Below are 18837 nucleotides of genomic sequence, written 5' to 3' on the forward strand. Positions count from 1 at the left end.
TCCAGCCTTCCCGTTACTCATATTCTCTTCTTAACGCAGGTAAAATTCTTCTCCCAAAGCCTCGTATTGATTATTGTAAAAGAACAACACATTATAGGGGATCGATGCAATACAATGCACTGCCTCATACCTTGAAATTGACCTCAAGTCCAGATATATTTTTAAAGGGATTAGAAAATCATATTTGTGATTTTTTGTGAGTGTTTATACTCTATCATCGAAGTTTATAATTGTATATGATTCACAACTGAAATACTTCTCTGAATTTTTGTATTTTATTCTTATGTAACCACGTAGATGTCTGTTTTTGTGTTTATATATTTATCCTCGAAGTTTATAATTGTATTTATTTCACAGCTGATATATTTCTCTGAATGTTTGTATTTTCTTCCTATGTGCCTATAATTGTTTGCTTATATTTCTCATGTAAGGGACCCCTCTGTAAAACAGCGCTGTTACGATAACAGTGCTGAGTAGGGTCATCCCTCCGTTGAAGGTCTATTTGATGTAATATATCTTTGTTTGTATATCTTTTTAATGACGGAAAATAAATACAATACAAAAAAAACTCTCTGTGACACAGTATGAAATCATCTTCACAGTCATGTTCAAATCGAGCGTTTTCAGAACACACTGTGAACACACTGTGAACACACTGTGAACACACTGTGAACACACTGTGGGGCACTGTGTTCTTTCCAGCAGGGCTGCCTCTTTTAGCTATTTATAACGGAGGGCTAATCGAAAGTCGTTTTTTATACTACTAGTATAGTATAGGACTATGCGTCTTCATACGTGAATACATTTCCCAGTTCAAAAGAGGAAAAATCCGGGTTAATTGCAAAAAAAAAAAAAAGGCTACAGGAAATTAAAGATAACAACAAACACACGAAAGTGCAAGCACAAATGGCATCATGCAGTCATGAGTGAAAGTATAATAATTAAGAATAGACGGTCGGGCCCGGACAGGCTGAAAAAAAAGAAGGAAAACAAACAAACGAACAAATATACGTACAAACATAGTATTACAAACAAATAAACAAACAAACAAACAATAAGATCTACCACCAGGATAATCCTGAACCCGGCGCATGTACAATAGAACAGGAACGACGTGCATACGGGCAATGATAACAACAATACCAAGTGAACAGATTATGAAGTACATGTACCACAATTTAACAAGATATCATTAAATTGCTAAAATATCATTAAATCGTTCTTTGTAATAACCTTTATAGATAGCACAAAATACCACTAGTATGAAGGACAACGTGCTCGAAGGTGAAAACTAATGTAGCTTTCTGGCTTTTAACATTACATTACAAACTGTGGGGGTCAAAGTGGGTAGCCATTATACACTGTATAATCGTTATTGTTGAAAAACATGTGTTGAATGGATTAAGACTCTATTAATAGAGTTGACAAACATGAGATGCGAAGCTGCATACACACCCTCGGACAAATTGTTTCCTCCGATCTATAAAACTCTGGACCTCCGGTTTGTCTACGCGGATATCCGGTTGTGTCATATTATGGTATAATGAATGCACAAAAGAAGCTACCTCGAAAAAGTAAACTCATTTTTATTTTTGTATTATTGTCGTCATAACAATTGTCATCACTGTGATAATGAAGCTGATGTTGATTATCATCATTATCATAAATATCGTAATTATTGCAATTTGTATTGATTATCACCATTATCATAGATATCGTAATTATTGTAATTTGTATTGATTATAATGTGGTCACAGCTATAAATTGAGAGAACGTGTTGTCCATTCTGTGTAACCGTGAAGAGAATGTTTGATAGACGAGACGAAATTATTCTGTCGTGCCAACAAGTGACTTTGACTATTGTAGCTGCAATCTTATTTATCTTATTTGTGTCTCCAGGTATATCTTCGCTTTCGTCTTCACAAAATGAATGTCTCAATCTACCTGCTACGACTACTCCTTCAACCAGCCCTACTACGACTACTCTTTTAACCAGCCCTACTACGACGACTCCTTTAACCAGCCTTATATATATAACCGAAATTAAAGCTGATATACCTTCGCCGACGTGCAACCCTGAGGATTGCCAGATACCCCTTTGCAAGACTCCACTTCAGGCTGAGGGGGATTGTTGCCCCCACTGCATACCTGGTAACTACACCACCCAGTCATGAAGTATACTCAGCCACAAGCATCAAACTTGATCGTTACTTTGTAGCATGAAGGAGGAGTCGAAGAAATAGGTTGTAGGGGAAACCAGCTGATTGTGATAATTAAAAAACACACACACAAACAAACAACTAAATGTACACAGAATAACAATATTAAAAGAACGTAACAATCAAAAAATACGCAGGCGGTATTAGTAGATTCCCTGGTAGAGAGAAAACTTAGGTTTCTCTTCAAGTGGAATAAAGAACAATAAGAGGAAAAGCAAGAGTAATATGAAGGAAAGCAAAAGTAAAAAGAAAGGACGACCTTTATGAAATTTCAGCTCGGAGAGTTGTACGTATAGGGCACATAATTGAAGTGCGTCTTCCGCACGCATGAACGCCATGTCCCCAAGATGTGAATAGGGCCTAATCTTCTATCATTTCTTGAAAATGCCAGGTCGCGCGCTTTGTGGCTGATATGAAATAACAATATCATTTAACCCCTGTTTTCAGTCTCACGAATCAACGAATAAATGATGAAATATATATCTGCCTGTGATTTTTAGAAAGAGAACCCAGTGACGAAAATAGAAAATGCTGTCTGCATTAAGACTGATAGTGAGTCTGTTAAGGATAATCATGGCATTCTATATACCCAATATTCTCAGTTTGTTTACACTTTCTTTGTTTGATGGTTTGTTTGCTGCTAAGAGCCTCCACGGGAAGACATCATAAACGTCACGTTCCAAGATTATAACTACACCGAGACTCGATTCGATCTTCGCATTGAATGCCACGTGGACGAAGGAGACCAGCCCTACCCACCGCTGAACTGGTTCAGCATCTCTGTAGATGAAAGCTTCCAACAATCGGGTCCTTCCGCAGTATTCTCATTCTCCTCGGCTGATGTTCAACGGACCGGGTGCCTTCCAACCCGTTGCACAGCAGGCAATGGTAACGGAAGTACTACTGCGATTGGTATCTTCTGCCAGGATGGTAAGTTTTCCATATCCAGGCCATCACTGATCACCAGGGCTGGAGGGATGGGGAGTTGAGATGGGATTATCCCACGAAACCGACACCCTGAGTCATTCAGCCCACGAGTTCGACATAGAAAAAAGGTCCACGAGTCACACAAGTCCGACACAGGCAAATATAAGGCCCATAAGTTCGACACGAAACAACCCATAAGTTCGGCATTCTCATGTGCCTTTGTTTGTTTCATTTCCATTTGAGAAGATGGCTGCATGGATAGCCCATATTCAACTGCAATATAGTTGGTGTTGGGGTCCGGTTGGATGTAAGTCGGGACCACTTTACCGGGTTAAACACCCTGCTCTTTGCGATGAATAAATGAAGCGGGATCCTTTACGTGCATGAGTTTTGACTCTCTCACACACGGGACCTCCATTGTGTCCTATCCGAGGGACAGAGTGTTTTGCCTCTTACTGAAGGGATCGAGTGTATGATTAAACACAACATTTCTCAGTGGGACCCGGGAATCGAACCGGGGTCCTTTTGGATCGTTAGGCAGACACGCTACCAACTGAGCTAAGTCACCATACACCCTTGTTTGATTAATGTCGAACTGTGGGCTGTATGACTCGTGAACTGTAACTCGTGGGTTGAGTGAATTATGGCCTGTATGACAAGTGTGCTGTGTGATTCGTTGGTCTCGGTCTCGTGACGTGCACCCGTTGATTCTCTATGTTGAACTTTAAATCGTTTCCATATATACTTCTGTAGTAATAGGCTCTACATGTTTAGAAGCACTCACACTTCCTATAAATCTGTGTCGTAACTCCCGTGTGACAAAATAGATCGCGCTTCTGTCAGTGGATTGACGTTAAATGTAATTTTCAGCTCTGCATTCAATCCTTTGCGGACGATTTCTGCGATGCACATTATTCTGTAAAGAAAAAGAACCACAGAAAGAAAAATCGACCCTGTAGTTTCCTCCCGGAAAAAGAATGAAAGTGATGTTGCAAACATTCCGGAATGATTTTACCTTAAAATGATGCATTATTATAGCTTTCTGCACAATGTGACATATGATAATACTTTCGAGGAAAACCATTATCACAATGTCTTAGCGCTAAGCACTTTGATTATATGAAGGCTATATGGTAGACCAAGTTCATAACATGATTTCTGTAGAACTTGATAAGGAAGGTATCATTTATGGCTATCTGATCGTAAGACAGGATGTAGAAAAACGATTCGTGAAATGAGAGCAAGGCGAATAAGCAATTACATGAGAATCACTTGGAAATGAACCAAGTTGGAATAGGCTCTGACTTTAAACCAGGTAGGACATTATGTACCATACTAGTATTTGAATATTGTATGGTTGTATTATGTATACTGTTCATGCTGGTTATGTAAGGGCGCCATGAGCATCATTCTTGATGGACTTCAGCGCATTATAAGAGGCCACTATTATTATTATTATTATTATTATTATTATTGTTATTATTATCATTATTATTATCATTATCATTGTTATTATTATTATTATTATTATTATTGTTATCATTATTATTATTGTTGACTGTATGATTTCTTGATATAGGCAGAAAATGGTTTAATGTTCGCGACATTTGCCCCCTGAATCATAACGATAAAGATTTGTCTTTTATATTGATATGTATCATATAGGCTTTACCTCTATCATAAGAAAATATATTGGCCCTTTTTGGGCTGCCTGTCCCCTATAGGCGGGGACAAAAAGTTAGAAATCAAAAGATATGGGTAATTTCAATTGAATTAATTAATTTTCAATTGCATGACCAATTTCATTTTCATTTCATTCATTTATTTATGCACGGCACATACTTCAGCCCGAAGGCTGTTCTTCCGCAGGTCCGTGCGGGAATAACAACATTTTTTTTTTCACGTATAAATCTTTATAATACAATGGAGATATTTTCAAATATTACACGAAATGGAGCCTTTTTGGTACCTATCCAATACTGGAATTGCAAAAAACAAACAAACAAACAAACAAACAAACAAACGTTGGTAATTGATAGACTTGAGTTAGAATTAAAAAAAAAAAGTAAATATTCCTATCCTTATACTGTCCAATGTAGATAGGAACATACCAGTGGGAGATTATAATATATCATGGGATTTACCTTTTGATCTTCCCCCAAATTAGTGACGTCATGCGCTCGCGATCTTGAGAAGTTATCTTCCGGTCATCTGGCGAGCTTCAACGTAACTCGAATCGGGGAAACGGCAGTCAGTTCATATCAGTGTGACGTCAACACCACAACAAGTAAGATAGTGACGCAGCAAGATTAAAACAAACAAACAAACAAACAGACTGCTCTCTTTGCTCTGTCGAAGTATCAAAAGCAATCTTTCCGACATAATTAAATAGTATTAGGCTTATCCCATCGTCTACCCCAGATGTGCTTTAAAGTTTTAGTTCAGTTTAAAGGTCGAAATGTCATAAGGCTTGAACATGCACTACTAGTATATGGATTGTAAGGCAGGGATTTTAAGGCAGATTAATTTTGTGTCGGTGTGTGTGTGTGTGTGTGTGTGTGTGTGATTATGGAAGCCCTGTTAAATGAATGACTCACACACCACTGCAGTTTAGTTTTCGACATTCATAGCATATTAGCTCTTAAAGTGATATCTAACGTCATTGATCAAACAGGAAACTGGGATGCAAGTAGATAATCTGATTTTTTTAAATTAAAAATGAACATTATTTGTATAAATGATTGAATGTGATGCTGCTATTTATATTTGTGGTTGTACTTTTGGCTGCTATCTTGTGTACAGCGATTAACTACAGAGTAACTCGGGAGTGCGTGTGGGACCGGAAGGGAAACTTCCGATGGCTTGACCCGGTGTACACACCTTGCGAGCAGTTTGAGAGCGCTGGTGAAGCTCTTAAGCAACTTGGCAATGTAAGTTCATGGAGGGCCTTAGAAAAAGAGCATAGAGTCTCAAAATATTCTGACAAAGAAAATTACAACTCGACCTGTACCATTAGACTATTAGCAAGTGCTATCGCGTATCTTTACTTAATCGAAAGCTCTAAAGAGCTTTCGATTGAAACGTTTGATATAATCATAGTGCCAAATCTTGGTGTCAAAAGGAGAATAGTTCTGATTCTAGTACTCGTATCAGCCTTTCAAGATTATATAAAATAAGTCTTTCTCTATTTCACTGTAAATTCATTTGAACTGTGGCAAACACACTTAAGACATGTCTTCATACAAAGAAAAATAAAAACAAACATGCCAGAGTACACTACCTTATATGGCGATGCGACTCCAATTGCTGCCTAATATTTCATTGTACAGAGGAAAGCTGAGAGATTTATGTGATAATAAGAGAATTTACATATGATTGTGTGATTCATGTATTTTACTTCAGGAAGACATTACACCTGATGAAGCAGAATCGGTGTCCGATGTTCTTGTAAACCTGACGTCCGACACAACGCAGTTGGAAAGTTCTCAGGCTCTGCAAGATGTTTCTAACATCATAACCATTGTCATCAGCGTGTCTGCAACCCCGGAGGTAACCAAATTTGCCTTTTTTCATAGGGTGAATTCGACCACTAGCTGTAAGTTCTGTTATCGTAACATTTATTGGCATTTTCTTCATGACATTTCTCATTGGGTATCTAGTGAACTCGCCGGTGCAGACGAAAGCCGTATCTGAAGAATACGCGTTTACGTACATCACGTCACGTAACGTAACGTAACGTCACGTCACGTCACGTCACGTCATGTCACGTATAGTAATCCTTAAACTGCATTTGCCAACGGTGTTCTCAGAATGTCACATGTATATTCACGAATCGTGTACAGTGTATGCAATTAAGGGTACCTCATAATGAACGTTCTGCCGTGTTAGATGTGTCAGAAAATACCATTCCTCATTAGTACTAGCAACAACAGTACGAAGGTCCCAACCAATCTCGTCACTCCTGATACCAACAAAAGACTACAATGCGCGTCATAACATGCAGGCAATAGGGGAATAATACACAATAATATGCATTGTCACTTCTGATCACGAGCCCGGAGGTTGAGTTGCCATGCAGGCACACCATTTCTCTTTGCTTTCCTTTGCCCATCAGGTGGCCGAAAATGTCATTGACGCGGTCAACAACATCCTGGAACTTCCGGAAAGTACGTTTCAGGAGGCCAGCAACGATGCGGCTGCTGATGGTGATGGTGGGAGTGGCAATGTTGCAAACAACATCCTTACTTCAATCAACACCCTGACCGCAGCTGTCCAGAACAATTCGAATGAGAACTTCACGTACAGTGGCGACAACATCGTGGTTGCCGCCGTCAAGGTGAATCGCGCGACCTTTCCCCTCACGGCAAAGGTTGGGTCGACACCCTCACCAGGAGACCAATTTAACTTCACGACCAATAGTGTCAGTCCCGTCACAGCGAACGACGCGGCTTCGGTGTCTCTCCCGGAGGCCATTCTCGACTTAGTACCTGGTAATTTTTTTTTTCTTTTTAGGTTTATCTTTTAGTTTATCTTCGCCAAGCATTTAAAAAATATCCAGAGCATACATTAAGACGAGAAGGTACAAAATATAAAATACATAATTATATGGAGGACGTAGTCAAACAACATACAATTTGGAATAATGTGACGGTATACGAATATTAGTAAAGGCAACGCAATTGGTGGGAGCAAGAAAAGAAAGAAAAAAAAACACTGTGAATAGCTGATTTATGTGCTACGAACAAACCTGCATACCTTTATTAGAATATGAAATATCAGTTAGGCCTACATTGACAGGGCAGGACAATTTAAAACAATGCAAACATAATCACAAGAAAAACTCAAAGAGCTCAGGATGTTCATTACTATTAAAGAAAACAACAGAAAAACACATAAAATGTGAGTCACTGCCAGAAGATTAGTTTACGTATCCCCAATTTGTTTTGTATAATAGAGAACAACCAGGACGTCGCCATTAGCGTCTTCTTGCTTGACTCACCGAAGCTGTTTCAAGACACACGGAACACAACTTCATTGCCGGTGACGGAGGCACAACCCTTTGTGGCATCCTCTATCCTGTCAGTGACCATAGAGGGCGCCAAAATCTCTGGTTTGCCGGATGACAAACCGGTGACATTGCAATTTCCTGTTAATCAGGTAAAGCTATAACACTACAATACATGTAATCGTGTATTCGCATGAAAATAAAATGATTATGCCTCATGTGAGCATTTAGGCAATTTCTGTTGTTGTTTTTTTTTTTATAAGTCACTTACCACTGCCGCAAACGACGTAACTCACAAACCACAGAGATGAAGAAATATAAAGGAGAAGGCCAGCAATATCACCAGAGTATACAACCATATCAAAAGGGACGTTACAAAGTTTAGTTCACATTGTCGGTGTCAAGAAAATAATTTCGACCCAGATAGTGTTCATGACTAAAGACTATACGCGCTGCAACTTGATAATGAGTTTGTCTTCTGCTCTTTTCTTTTTCCTGTGAATGATAAGAACGTATACCAATCACATGCTAGTAATCCTATACTATAATACTCGAAGTTGTTGTTGTTGTCGCGGCCTTATGTATTTCCTGTTTTATTTCGGCGTTGCTGGTTTGTCTATCTCCTCCCGAGCCGTCGGCTCCGGGCAGCTGCGACCGGTGCCGTCGGCCGCAGGAGAGTATCCTTCATCGAATGGCGCGGGTTTCGTCCCCTCTCCGCCTCCGTGTCGACGTCGAGGACGAAAAAGAAAAATTAATTAGCAACATGCATAATGCATTTTTGTGCGTGACGAAAGATCCGATCGTTTCAATATTCACGGAACCTGCGCTGGCCTCCTGCTTTCTCGATCTTCCATCTTTTAGCTTGCAGAGACACTGGGGGATACTAAAGATGATGGTGCAGCGAAATCTCTGACATCTTCCGGCGGACGCGCACGCACACACACAATGTACCTCGCAGAACTCTACACACTCTACACTGTGTGTATAGTTCTGTGATGTACCTTTGCCTCCGCCTGTTACGTGTACTGAATGTATTGACGATGGCTACACGAATCTGTGTGTGCGTGATATGGACTACAAGGGCATTTACGTACAGTTCGCCATTATCATGATTATTGGCGTCCCCAAATGAAAACAACGAACGTTGTTATGTAATTGTATTTTACACAACTGCAGAATACTATATGCAGCTCAGGTACGTCATTTAGTTTGCTCGCCGTTTGCTCTCAAGTCCGATGTCATTTGTACGCAGACTGTTTAGGACGCGGCTAAATATATTTGCCCTTCCATATCAGATTACACGCGCAGCTGTGTCCATTCGTTTACTGCAGAGCTGCTGTACTCATACATATTCATAAGATGAGCGGACGTAGAGGAAAACCTCGCTTTGCCGACCGCCTATTTTTAAAATTGCAAGTGGAAATAGAATGTGTGGTTCTATGGTCTATCAAACCAAGTTTTGGTGACAAAAAAAAAAGAGGGAGCAAATGAAGACGAATGCAGTGATGTATATGTTCTTCTTCCTTCCATAATATGGGAAAAGTATTAAAGAAAACAAAATACGAGGTCGTGAGACCCTACTCCCACGGGTGCCTATTAAACCTGATGACTATGATCTCCCCCTCCCCAAATAATAACAATGATAATAATAATAATAATAATAATAATAATAATAATAATAATAATAATAATAAGGATAATGATAATAATAATATAATAATAACTATAATAGGAGCAATAATTGTAGGCCTAATATTGATTATGATAATGTACAGTCTGAAGCAGATGTAGTTCTATATGATATATCAAGCTAAGTTTTGGTGATTAAAAACAAAAAGGAGGGAGCAAAATTATGAAGACGAAAATATCTTATTTTTCTCTCATAACGTGGGGAAAAGAAACATGAAAAAAAAAAACACAAAACAAACCGAGGCCTTGAAACCAGCCGTGGATTCCCGCGGGTGCCCGCGTGGATGCAAGAGCAGGGGTAATCAAAGTCATAGTGTTAATATCTTCCCGTTTTGACGGGAACAACCTGTGGGCAGAACTTTCGGGGAATCTCATTTGCGTTTTTGGTAATTTTTCCCTGAATGTTTTTGTTTTTTGCCCTGCGGAGGTGGAAATGTGTGTGTGCGTGAGGGCCGGGGGGGGGGGGGGGGGAGGGGTGAGGGGCAACAAGACAACTGTTGGACTTCAACGGGTGCAAATAACCCCTCGAAACTGAGTTCTATAATAAAAGCAAGTAGTGGCAGGAATGATCCCTACCAATTGACCGGATCGCCGGGCATATACTACAAAAATGTATTATAAAATTTCTGGGAAGGCTGGTCATTATAGAAGACAGCACAATTAATGAAAGAATGAGAAGACTTTTCTTTTTATTTCTTCAATAAAAATGTGCAAAATCGTATTATGAGAAAAAAAAAAATAAAACCCCTCAGACCCGTGGATTTCCACGGGTGCTGCTAGTCCTATACTATAATACTCGAAGTTGTTGTTGTTGTCGCGGCCTTATGTATTTCCTGTTTTATTTCGGCGTTGCTGGTTTCTCTATCTCCTCCCGAGCCGTCGGCTCCGGGCAGTTGCGACCGGTGCCGTCGGCCGCAGGAGAGTATCCTACATCGAATGGCGCGGGTTTCGTCCCCTCTCCGCCTCCGTGTCGACGTCGAGGACGAAAAAGAAAAAATAATTAGCTACATGCATAATGCATTTTTGTGCGTGACGAAAGATCGAGCCGAGCGTTTCAATATTCACGGAACCTGCGCTGGCCTCCTGCTTTCTCGATCTTCCATCTTTTAGCTTGCAGAGACACTGGGGGATACTAAAGATGATGGTGCAGCGAAATCTCTGACATCTTCCGGCGGACGCGCACGCACACACACAATGTACCTCGCAGAACTCTATACACACTCTACACTGTGTGTAGATAGTTCTGTGATGTACCTTTGCCTCCGCCTGTTACGTGTACTGAATGTATTGACGATGGTTACACGAATCTGTGTGTGCGTGATATGGACTACAAGGGCATTTACGTACAGTTCGCCATTATTGGCGTCCCCAAATGAAAACAACGAACGTTGGTTATGTAGGCCCCCTAATTGTATTTTGCACAACTGCAGAATACTATATGCAGCTCAGGTACGTCATTTAGTTTGCTCGCCGTTTGCTCTCAAGTCCGGTGTCATTGTACGCAGACTGTTTAGGACGCGGCTAAATATATTTGCCGATCGTACCCTTACATATCAGATTACACGCGCAGCTGTGTCCATTCGTTTACTGCAGAGCTGCTGTAATCATACATATTCATAAGATGAGCGGACGTAGAGGAAAACCTCGCTTTGCCGACCGCCTATTTTTAAAATTGCAAGTGGAAATAGAATGTGTGGTTCTATGGTCTATCAAACCAAGTTTTGGTGACAAAAAAAAAAAGAGGCAGCAAATGAAGACGAATGCAGTGATGTATATATTCTTCTTTCTTCCATAACATGGGAAAAATATTAAAGAAAAAAAATACGAGGTCGTGAGACCCTACTCCCACGGGTGCCTATTAAACCTGATGACTATGATCTCCCCCTCCCCAAATAATTACAATGATAATAACAATAATAATAATAATAATAATAATAATAATAATAATAATAATAAGGATAATGATAATAATAATATAATAATAACAATAATAGGAGCAATAATTGTAGGCCTAATATTAATTATGATAATGTACAGTCTGAAGCAGATGTAGTTCTATATGATATATCAAGCCAAGTTTTGGTGATTAAAAACAAAAAGGAGGGAGCAAAATTATGAAGACGAAAATATCTTATTTTTCTCTCATAACGTGGGGAAAAGAAACATGAAAAAAACAAAAACAAACAAACCGAGGCCTTGAGACCAGCCGTGGATTCCCGCAGGTGCCCGCGTGGATGCAAGAGCAGGGGGTAATCAAAGTCATAGTGTTAATATCTTCCCGTTTCGACGGGAACAACCTGTGGGCAGAACTTTCGGGGAATCTCATTTACGTTTTTGGTAATTTTCCCTGAATGTTATTGTTTTTTGCCCTGCGGAGGTGGAAATGTGTGTGTGCGTGAGGGGGGGGGGTGAGGGGCAACAAGACAACTGTTGGACTTCAACGGGTGCAAATAACCCCTCGAAACTCGAGTTCTATAATAAAAGCAAGTATAGTGGCGGGAATGATCCCTATTATACCAATGGACCGGATCGCCGGGCATATACTACAAAAATGTATTATAAAATGTCTGGGAAGGGTGGTCATTTAGAAGACAGCACAATTAACGAAAGAATGAGAAGACTTTTCTTTTTATTTCTTCAATAAAAATGTGCAAAATCGTATTATGAGAAAAAAAAAAACCCTTAGACCCGTGGATTTCCACATGTGCTGCTAGTAATTCCTATAGTTTATGAACAAAGGACTACGATGCGTTATAACAATCATATTTAGACAACAGGGGAATGTCAAAGGACTCCGTTTTATACACATATTATATATTTAGTATGATTCCCCTACAGGGCGGGCGCAGTGTTTTCAAAAGTGTGGGGGCCCACTTCCGGGTTTCATGAGCTAACAAGCAAAAAAAAAAAAAAAAAAAAAAGGTCCTCAGCCCATCTCTCCCCGTCCACTTCCGGGTTTCTTCACCTGACAAGCTAAAAAAAAAAAAAAAAAAAAACGTCCTCAGCTCATTCTCTCCCCTTCCATTTCCGGGTGTTATAAAAAAAAAAAAAAGGTCTTCAGGGAAAACACATAACATTACCGCCGCCATACTTCAAGATCTCTATCTATTTCTATTTTAGTGCCACTTACGTACTTCCGGGTTGAAAAAAGTGTGGGGGCCCAAAGTGATGACACCTTATAATAATGTATTCCTTTGTATGGTGCACAAAAAGTGTGGGGGCGAGCCCCCACTGCCCCTTCGGCTGCGCAGGCCCTGCCCTATTCCAGCTCTGTGCATGCTCTGAGTTTCACCTCCTGATTCAAGTAATCTTTACCACCAATGTGGTATAATCAGAAGTCAATGATTACAAACTGACGAACTCTATACACCCTCGACCTCTCCGTGATCTTTCATTCTTCCTAGAGCTACGTCACTAGCAACCAATACACGGCTCGATGTGCCTTCTGGAACGCCACGGACAATGGAGGGGCGTGGTCAAGTGTGGGCGTGACGACACGGAAGACATCCGATAACGACGGGTTGATCATATGCGACAGCTATCATCTTACCAGCTTCTGCGTCCTGATGGTAAACTTGTACTGCTGTTTTCGCTGCCATGGTATTTATTTTAAGTATCATTTTACTATCGATAACATAACGATGAAATGGATCGTTAGCTAAGGAGGATGGCGATCATTTTCTTTGTTTGTCCTTTTTTGTTAAAATCTTTGTTATTATAATGGAATTCGTAATAATCACTATCTCTTATCTCTATTATTGCTGTTATCCAAATCGTCATCTTTGTGACTCAGGCAACATACATAAGAATTGTTAAAGATTATCGTTTTAAAATACGATTGTTACCATTTTCACTGGCTATGGACGTTGCAGCGATTGTAAAGTTCTATAGTCATTACTAAGATTCATGCACGTTGAAAGATCAAGAAGAACAGTCACAAAGTTTTACATCATCATGAATGCCGTAGAACAAAGTTTTTGTAATTTATCAGTGTTTGTGTCCATGTTTCGATAAAATTTAGAACTGTTTAATGATAAAAAGAATGCATTGTGTGCATATCGTAGAATATAATGTAGCAATTTGTTAATTGTTCTGATTATTTTTTAAATCAAGAATTAAAAAGACAGACTCTACGTCTAATTCTGAATGACTATGTTGACCAGTAATAGGAAAATCCCGTGAAAAACTACAACAAACACACACACATACACACACACGCACACACACACACACACGCACACACACACACACACACACACGCACACACACACACACACACACACACATACAAATTGTAAACTTACTGTGAGTTAAAGACATACAACATGGTTGTAAATACGAAGAAAACTCTGCGTATTTACCCCGTAATTGGCTAAAACAAGCCATAATGGGTGATGTGACGAACCTTAAATGGGCATGAGCAATGCTGGATTAAGATTATTCTGGGCAAAAAGACAAAGTTGAAAGTCGCTCTGTGTTCAATGTAGATCAATATTGAAGTATACCTGAATATTTTGCCCTGTCTCATGTGATTTCCGAAACAGTTAAGTTGGTTTCAACCACACAATTATTGTAAGAATTAGACAAAGGAATTATGCCATTTCCTCACATCACTATTTTTTATTGGCTTCTACATCAAAATATCAAATCAAATATATTTTTGATTCAGCTCAATTCAAACTTTATTTTTCACTTTTTATTCAACAGATTGCACGAAGAAATATGTGAAATTTGAGATGCATTGTATGGAATGATACACAAGCATCAAAGAGTCACAACATATTCATGTCTGTAGTCAGTACAAGAAGAGGTATGATATATAGAAACATATTTATACATTCTGCAAAAAAAAAATGGAGGTATCCACTTAAAAGACTTTATCATGCTTGAGCTATATGTAAGTACCTCAGAGGGAAGGGGGGAAAGGGGGTAAAGAGCTTATAACTACAAAGAATACGGGAAAATGAGGAAAGAAGGAAAAAAAAGAAAAAAAGGAAAAGTAAGTGGTAAAAAAGGAAACAGAGAATAATGGGGGAAAGAGATGAGACAGTTTAAACTAAAAATAGCCAACTTGGCCAAGATCAATGCAAATACATTAAACGTCAAAGCCCACAGAGACTATTAGACATAGCAGACATCTGTAATATAGCGTATTTAAAAAGCGACTCAATGGCACAGGGAACTCGAGATATATTTGATAGATCATCACTACCTCAAATTTAGGTGTGGATTATCACCTACTTTACCGTTTCGTGGAAACATGTCCAAATGCAAAAAACAACAACACACAAACAAACAAACAAACAAAAAACAATCAAAACTTTCCTTTAAAGTCTTTGTTTTCGTTTAATGAAACTCCTCCCCATCCGTCTCTTTGTTCTCAATCTATATTCAATAATTAAAGTCAACGTACAAACATGGAGTAATTCTTTCCTCTAAATATTGTCGCCATGACAGGACACGCAAGGAAATTTCGAATCCCGCGCCCTGTCAGTGATAAGTCTGATTGGGTGTATCTTCTCTGTCGTCTGCCTGGTCATCACGTTAACCATTCTCCTCGGAATCAGGTTGGTTTCCATGGTTACATGTAGGGATTGTATAGATTTGGTTGAGACGGGGCTTCAGGTTTCCAACTTTTTTGTGTGTGAGATGATGGGAAGCCTATATAGCTCTCATAAAAAGTGACAAGGACACAATCCTCAAGAGAAATTCAAAGTTAAAATCGGCTTTGAAACGGCTGAGATGTATAAGAAAAGTTGGGAACCTCCTATAGGACTACTTTCTTCCACTTTTTCTTGGGATATCTCAGTCATTTCATTACCGATTTTCGTCAAATAAACTTTGAATTCCTCTTAGAATTGTTTGCTCTTTGATATTTCACGAGAGGTGTCTAATCATCCCGCAAAAAAAATTAAAAACTAAATCCCTCATCATAACTAAAACTATACAAAACCTTTAACATTTAGAGTTTAAGAAGCCCAGAGAAATTGCAATTTGTGAAATTATGAAATTCCTCCATGACAGATTTAGCACTGTTTCTTTCGGTCCTTCGCTCCTCAGGAAATAATTCCAATTACACGCCCTCTCAGTACATATAATAAGCCTACTTGTTTACCATACTATTCTATACTAAAATATACTATGCCACACTATATTATACTGTTCTATACTATGCAATAGTGCATACTATACCATGAACTATATACTATGTACTATACTATGATATACTATACTAACAGTATCATTATCTACTGTACTTTGAATACAGGAAGATCCGCAAGAAGCAACCGAACCAAATCCTGATCAATCTCTGCTTTGCTATGCTCGGTCTCTATCTCGTCTTCGCGGTTGGTAGCGATAAGAGTCACTGGGGACACGGATGCACCACGGTCGCCATTTTGTTGCATTTCTTCTGCCTTGCCTCGGTCACGTGGATGGGGGTGGAGGCATTCAACATGTACCTCATGTTCGTGAGAGTCATGAATGTCTACACCTCACACATGATCCTCAAATGCTGCATTGTTGGCTGGGGTAAGCCGCAATCATACATTCCCTATACATGGCGTTTTGCACATTGCTTTATTTGCGTGTGAAATATCATAAATCCATAAGCATCTTCAAAATGACAGATTAAAGGCTGCTCCATTTGATAGATAATGAATAACTTAAAGTGATGACAAGCTGCCATTATGATAGATAAAGCAGAAAAAAGCTGTGATTTCACTCGTATCTCTCATTATCATTTTTCTCTCCCTCCCCGCAGGAGTACCACTTGTCGTCACCGTTGTGTCCGTTGCCTCCAAATGGTCGGCGTACCAACACAAAACTTAGTAAGTGAGCGATGGGTTTATCACAATCATGCTGTATCACTCATAGTCACACATTACCGACGCATTGATCAACAGAAATACTCGTCAATTGAGTAGTAAAACGAAACATGACCAATTATGAATATCACTCATTAAAATATCATTATAGTGATGGCGATAATAATAATAATAATAATAATAATAATGATAATAATAATAATAATGATAATAGTAATGATAATGATAAATAATAATAATGATAATGATAATATCAATAACATTGATAAAAATAATGATAATAATCATCATCATTATAATAATAAGAATAATGATAATAATGATAATAATAATAATAACAACAAAAGAATTAATATATATACGTGGCAGGGAAATCATTGTAACTGGGTAAAAAAGAATTTCATCTCAAAGAAAGAACAATAACCATGCAACACATCGTCACAGCTGTTTCTTAATAAACTTTATTTCTCTCTCGATTGGCCCAGCTGTTTCGTGGAACCAGGACTGGCCTTCTATTTGGGCTTGTTACTTCCTATCGCGGTCATTCTCGCCTTCAACAGCGCCATATTCGTAGTCGTCACCTACAGACTGACCTGCGGTCGAAAGGTTGTCTCAAAGGCAAGCGCGCTGGAAAAAGACGGTGATAAAGTCGCCAGGATGCGCGCCGAGGTCATCCGCCGCGCACAGAACGCAATCGCCATCGGTACGCTTCTTGGCCTCACGTGGGTGTTTGGCTTCATGGCTTTGGGCGGTGCCCGTCTCTTCTTCAACTACATCTTCGCCATCTTGAATTCTCTTCAGGGAGTTTTCGTCTTTCTGCTCTTTGGGATGAGACAACCGGAGGTTCGGGACCTGCTGAAGGCAAAGAAGGGCCACTGTATGAGTCGGGCTCGGGGAAGCGCTGGCGAAAGACGGAAAAGTAGCGGCTTTGATGTTAGTACCTTGCCTCGCATGACAACGCGTGCTTCTGACGTCACATTGCTATCCTACTCGAAAAAGCCGTCCATTTGTGCCGAAATGAGTGACGGAACAAAGACAACATCCGAAATCTAAAGCCATCAATTTTATATGACATCGCGGGGAAAAAAAAGACAGAATTGGCAAAATGGCGCTAGATTTATTGATGCCAAATAAACGAATGGAAAGTGGCCAACAGCTACAGAAATAGATCGTAGTATCGATTATTTTCATCTAATATCTTTATTCATTCATCACGCCATACATCATGACACAGGTTATCTACAACTTACAACATACCGCCGTGTATCGTGCTGTTTTAATGTGCAAAGAGCAAGAGTATTATAGATAAAGCATTGTGTCGTAACAAGTCATGCGCTGTCATTGTCATTGTGTGTACAATATTGTAAATGCACAGATCTGGTAATCTTGCCATTGTAACCAACATGTAACTTCTTCTCAACCTGTTCATAAGCCGACACAAAATTTTAAGGTAAACTTATCAGTATATAAGCATCATGTCATTTCCAGTACATAGTAGAATAAATGAATATGCCTATGTAATTCTTTCTTAAAATTGTCTTTATGATTCATTAAAAAAAGACGAACTGTATTATTTCATGCTGCTCAATAACACTTATAGGGGCTACTTTTCACGTGTACTTTTAGTTAATGACATCAGCATTAGACGTACATAATCTAGCCAAACATGATTATGTATATAATAGGGAATCAAGAGAGCATCACAAGCCCATATACTAAATGACTCATGTTCTTTTCAGTGAGACCCGAAGACGCCATGCGATAGTAAAATAAAGTGCGAAAGTTGTGAAAAGGGAGATGGACTGAACCAAAGGAGATGATAAGGTATACTAATCTTATGGTTACCTATGATTATTATGTTTCCTTATGGCTCAACCTATATACCCGCTGTGATTGCCCATGTTGAATCTTTGGATGCGTGTATGCCTTGATAAGCTAGCAATAATGGCATGATCAGTTGTCAAGAAGGAATGGACGTTCGTATAAGGGCGTGATCAGCGTAAGTTTGAAAACTCTGCTTGTGTCAGGAAAATTGTTGATTAATCAGTCCTTTTTTCCCCTCCGCCCTGAAGGGCGCCGGGAGAATGTTCCCGGCTTGTCCGTACGTCCGTACGTCGGCCCTTACGTCTCAAAATATGCGTAACACAATTTTGAGTACATGGATCGGATG

At 39.4% G+C, this 18837-nt stretch overlaps 1 protein-coding gene across 1 annotated transcript; it reads left to right on the forward strand.

The window, feature by feature from the left end:
- Window positions 1-1262: 1262 nt before the first annotated feature.
- On the forward strand, window positions 1263-18124 carry LOC139720800 (adhesion G-protein coupled receptor G4-like). The gene is made up of 13 exons (XM_071632142.1): window positions 1263-1284; window positions 1900-2151; window positions 2865-3149; window positions 5314-5433; window positions 5949-6076; window positions 6549-6695; window positions 7261-7636; window positions 8101-8303; window positions 13245-13409; window positions 15298-15407; window positions 16109-16371; window positions 16604-16670; window positions 17153-18124. Exons 1-13 carry the CDS (start codon window positions 1263-1265, stop codon window positions 17718-17720), a joined length of 2706 nt encoding a protein of 901 aa, XP_071488243.1. The 3' UTR covers window positions 17721-18124.
- Window positions 18125-18837: the final 713 nt, after the last annotated feature.

This window comes from Diadema antillarum, unplaced genomic scaffold (assembly GCF_040938485.1).
Source record: "Diadema antillarum isolate AM-2024a unplaced genomic scaffold, OU_Dant_1.0 scf00000012, whole genome shotgun sequence".
Classification (NCBI taxonomy): Eukaryota; Metazoa; Echinodermata; class Echinoidea; order Diadematoida; family Diadematidae; genus Diadema; species Diadema antillarum.

Coding starts and splice junctions, on each gene's coding strand:
- LOC139720800 (XM_071632142.1), top strand. CDS start 1,263: ATGAAGGACAACGTGCTCGAAG. Junction 3,150..5,313: donor TGGTATCTTCTGCCAGGATG/GTAAGTTTTCCA, acceptor CCCCCAAATTAG/TGACGTCATGCGCTCGCGAT. Junction 8,304..13,244: donor TGCAATTTCCTGTTAATCAG/GTAAAGCTATAA, acceptor CATTCTTCCTAG/AGCTACGTCACTAGCAACCA.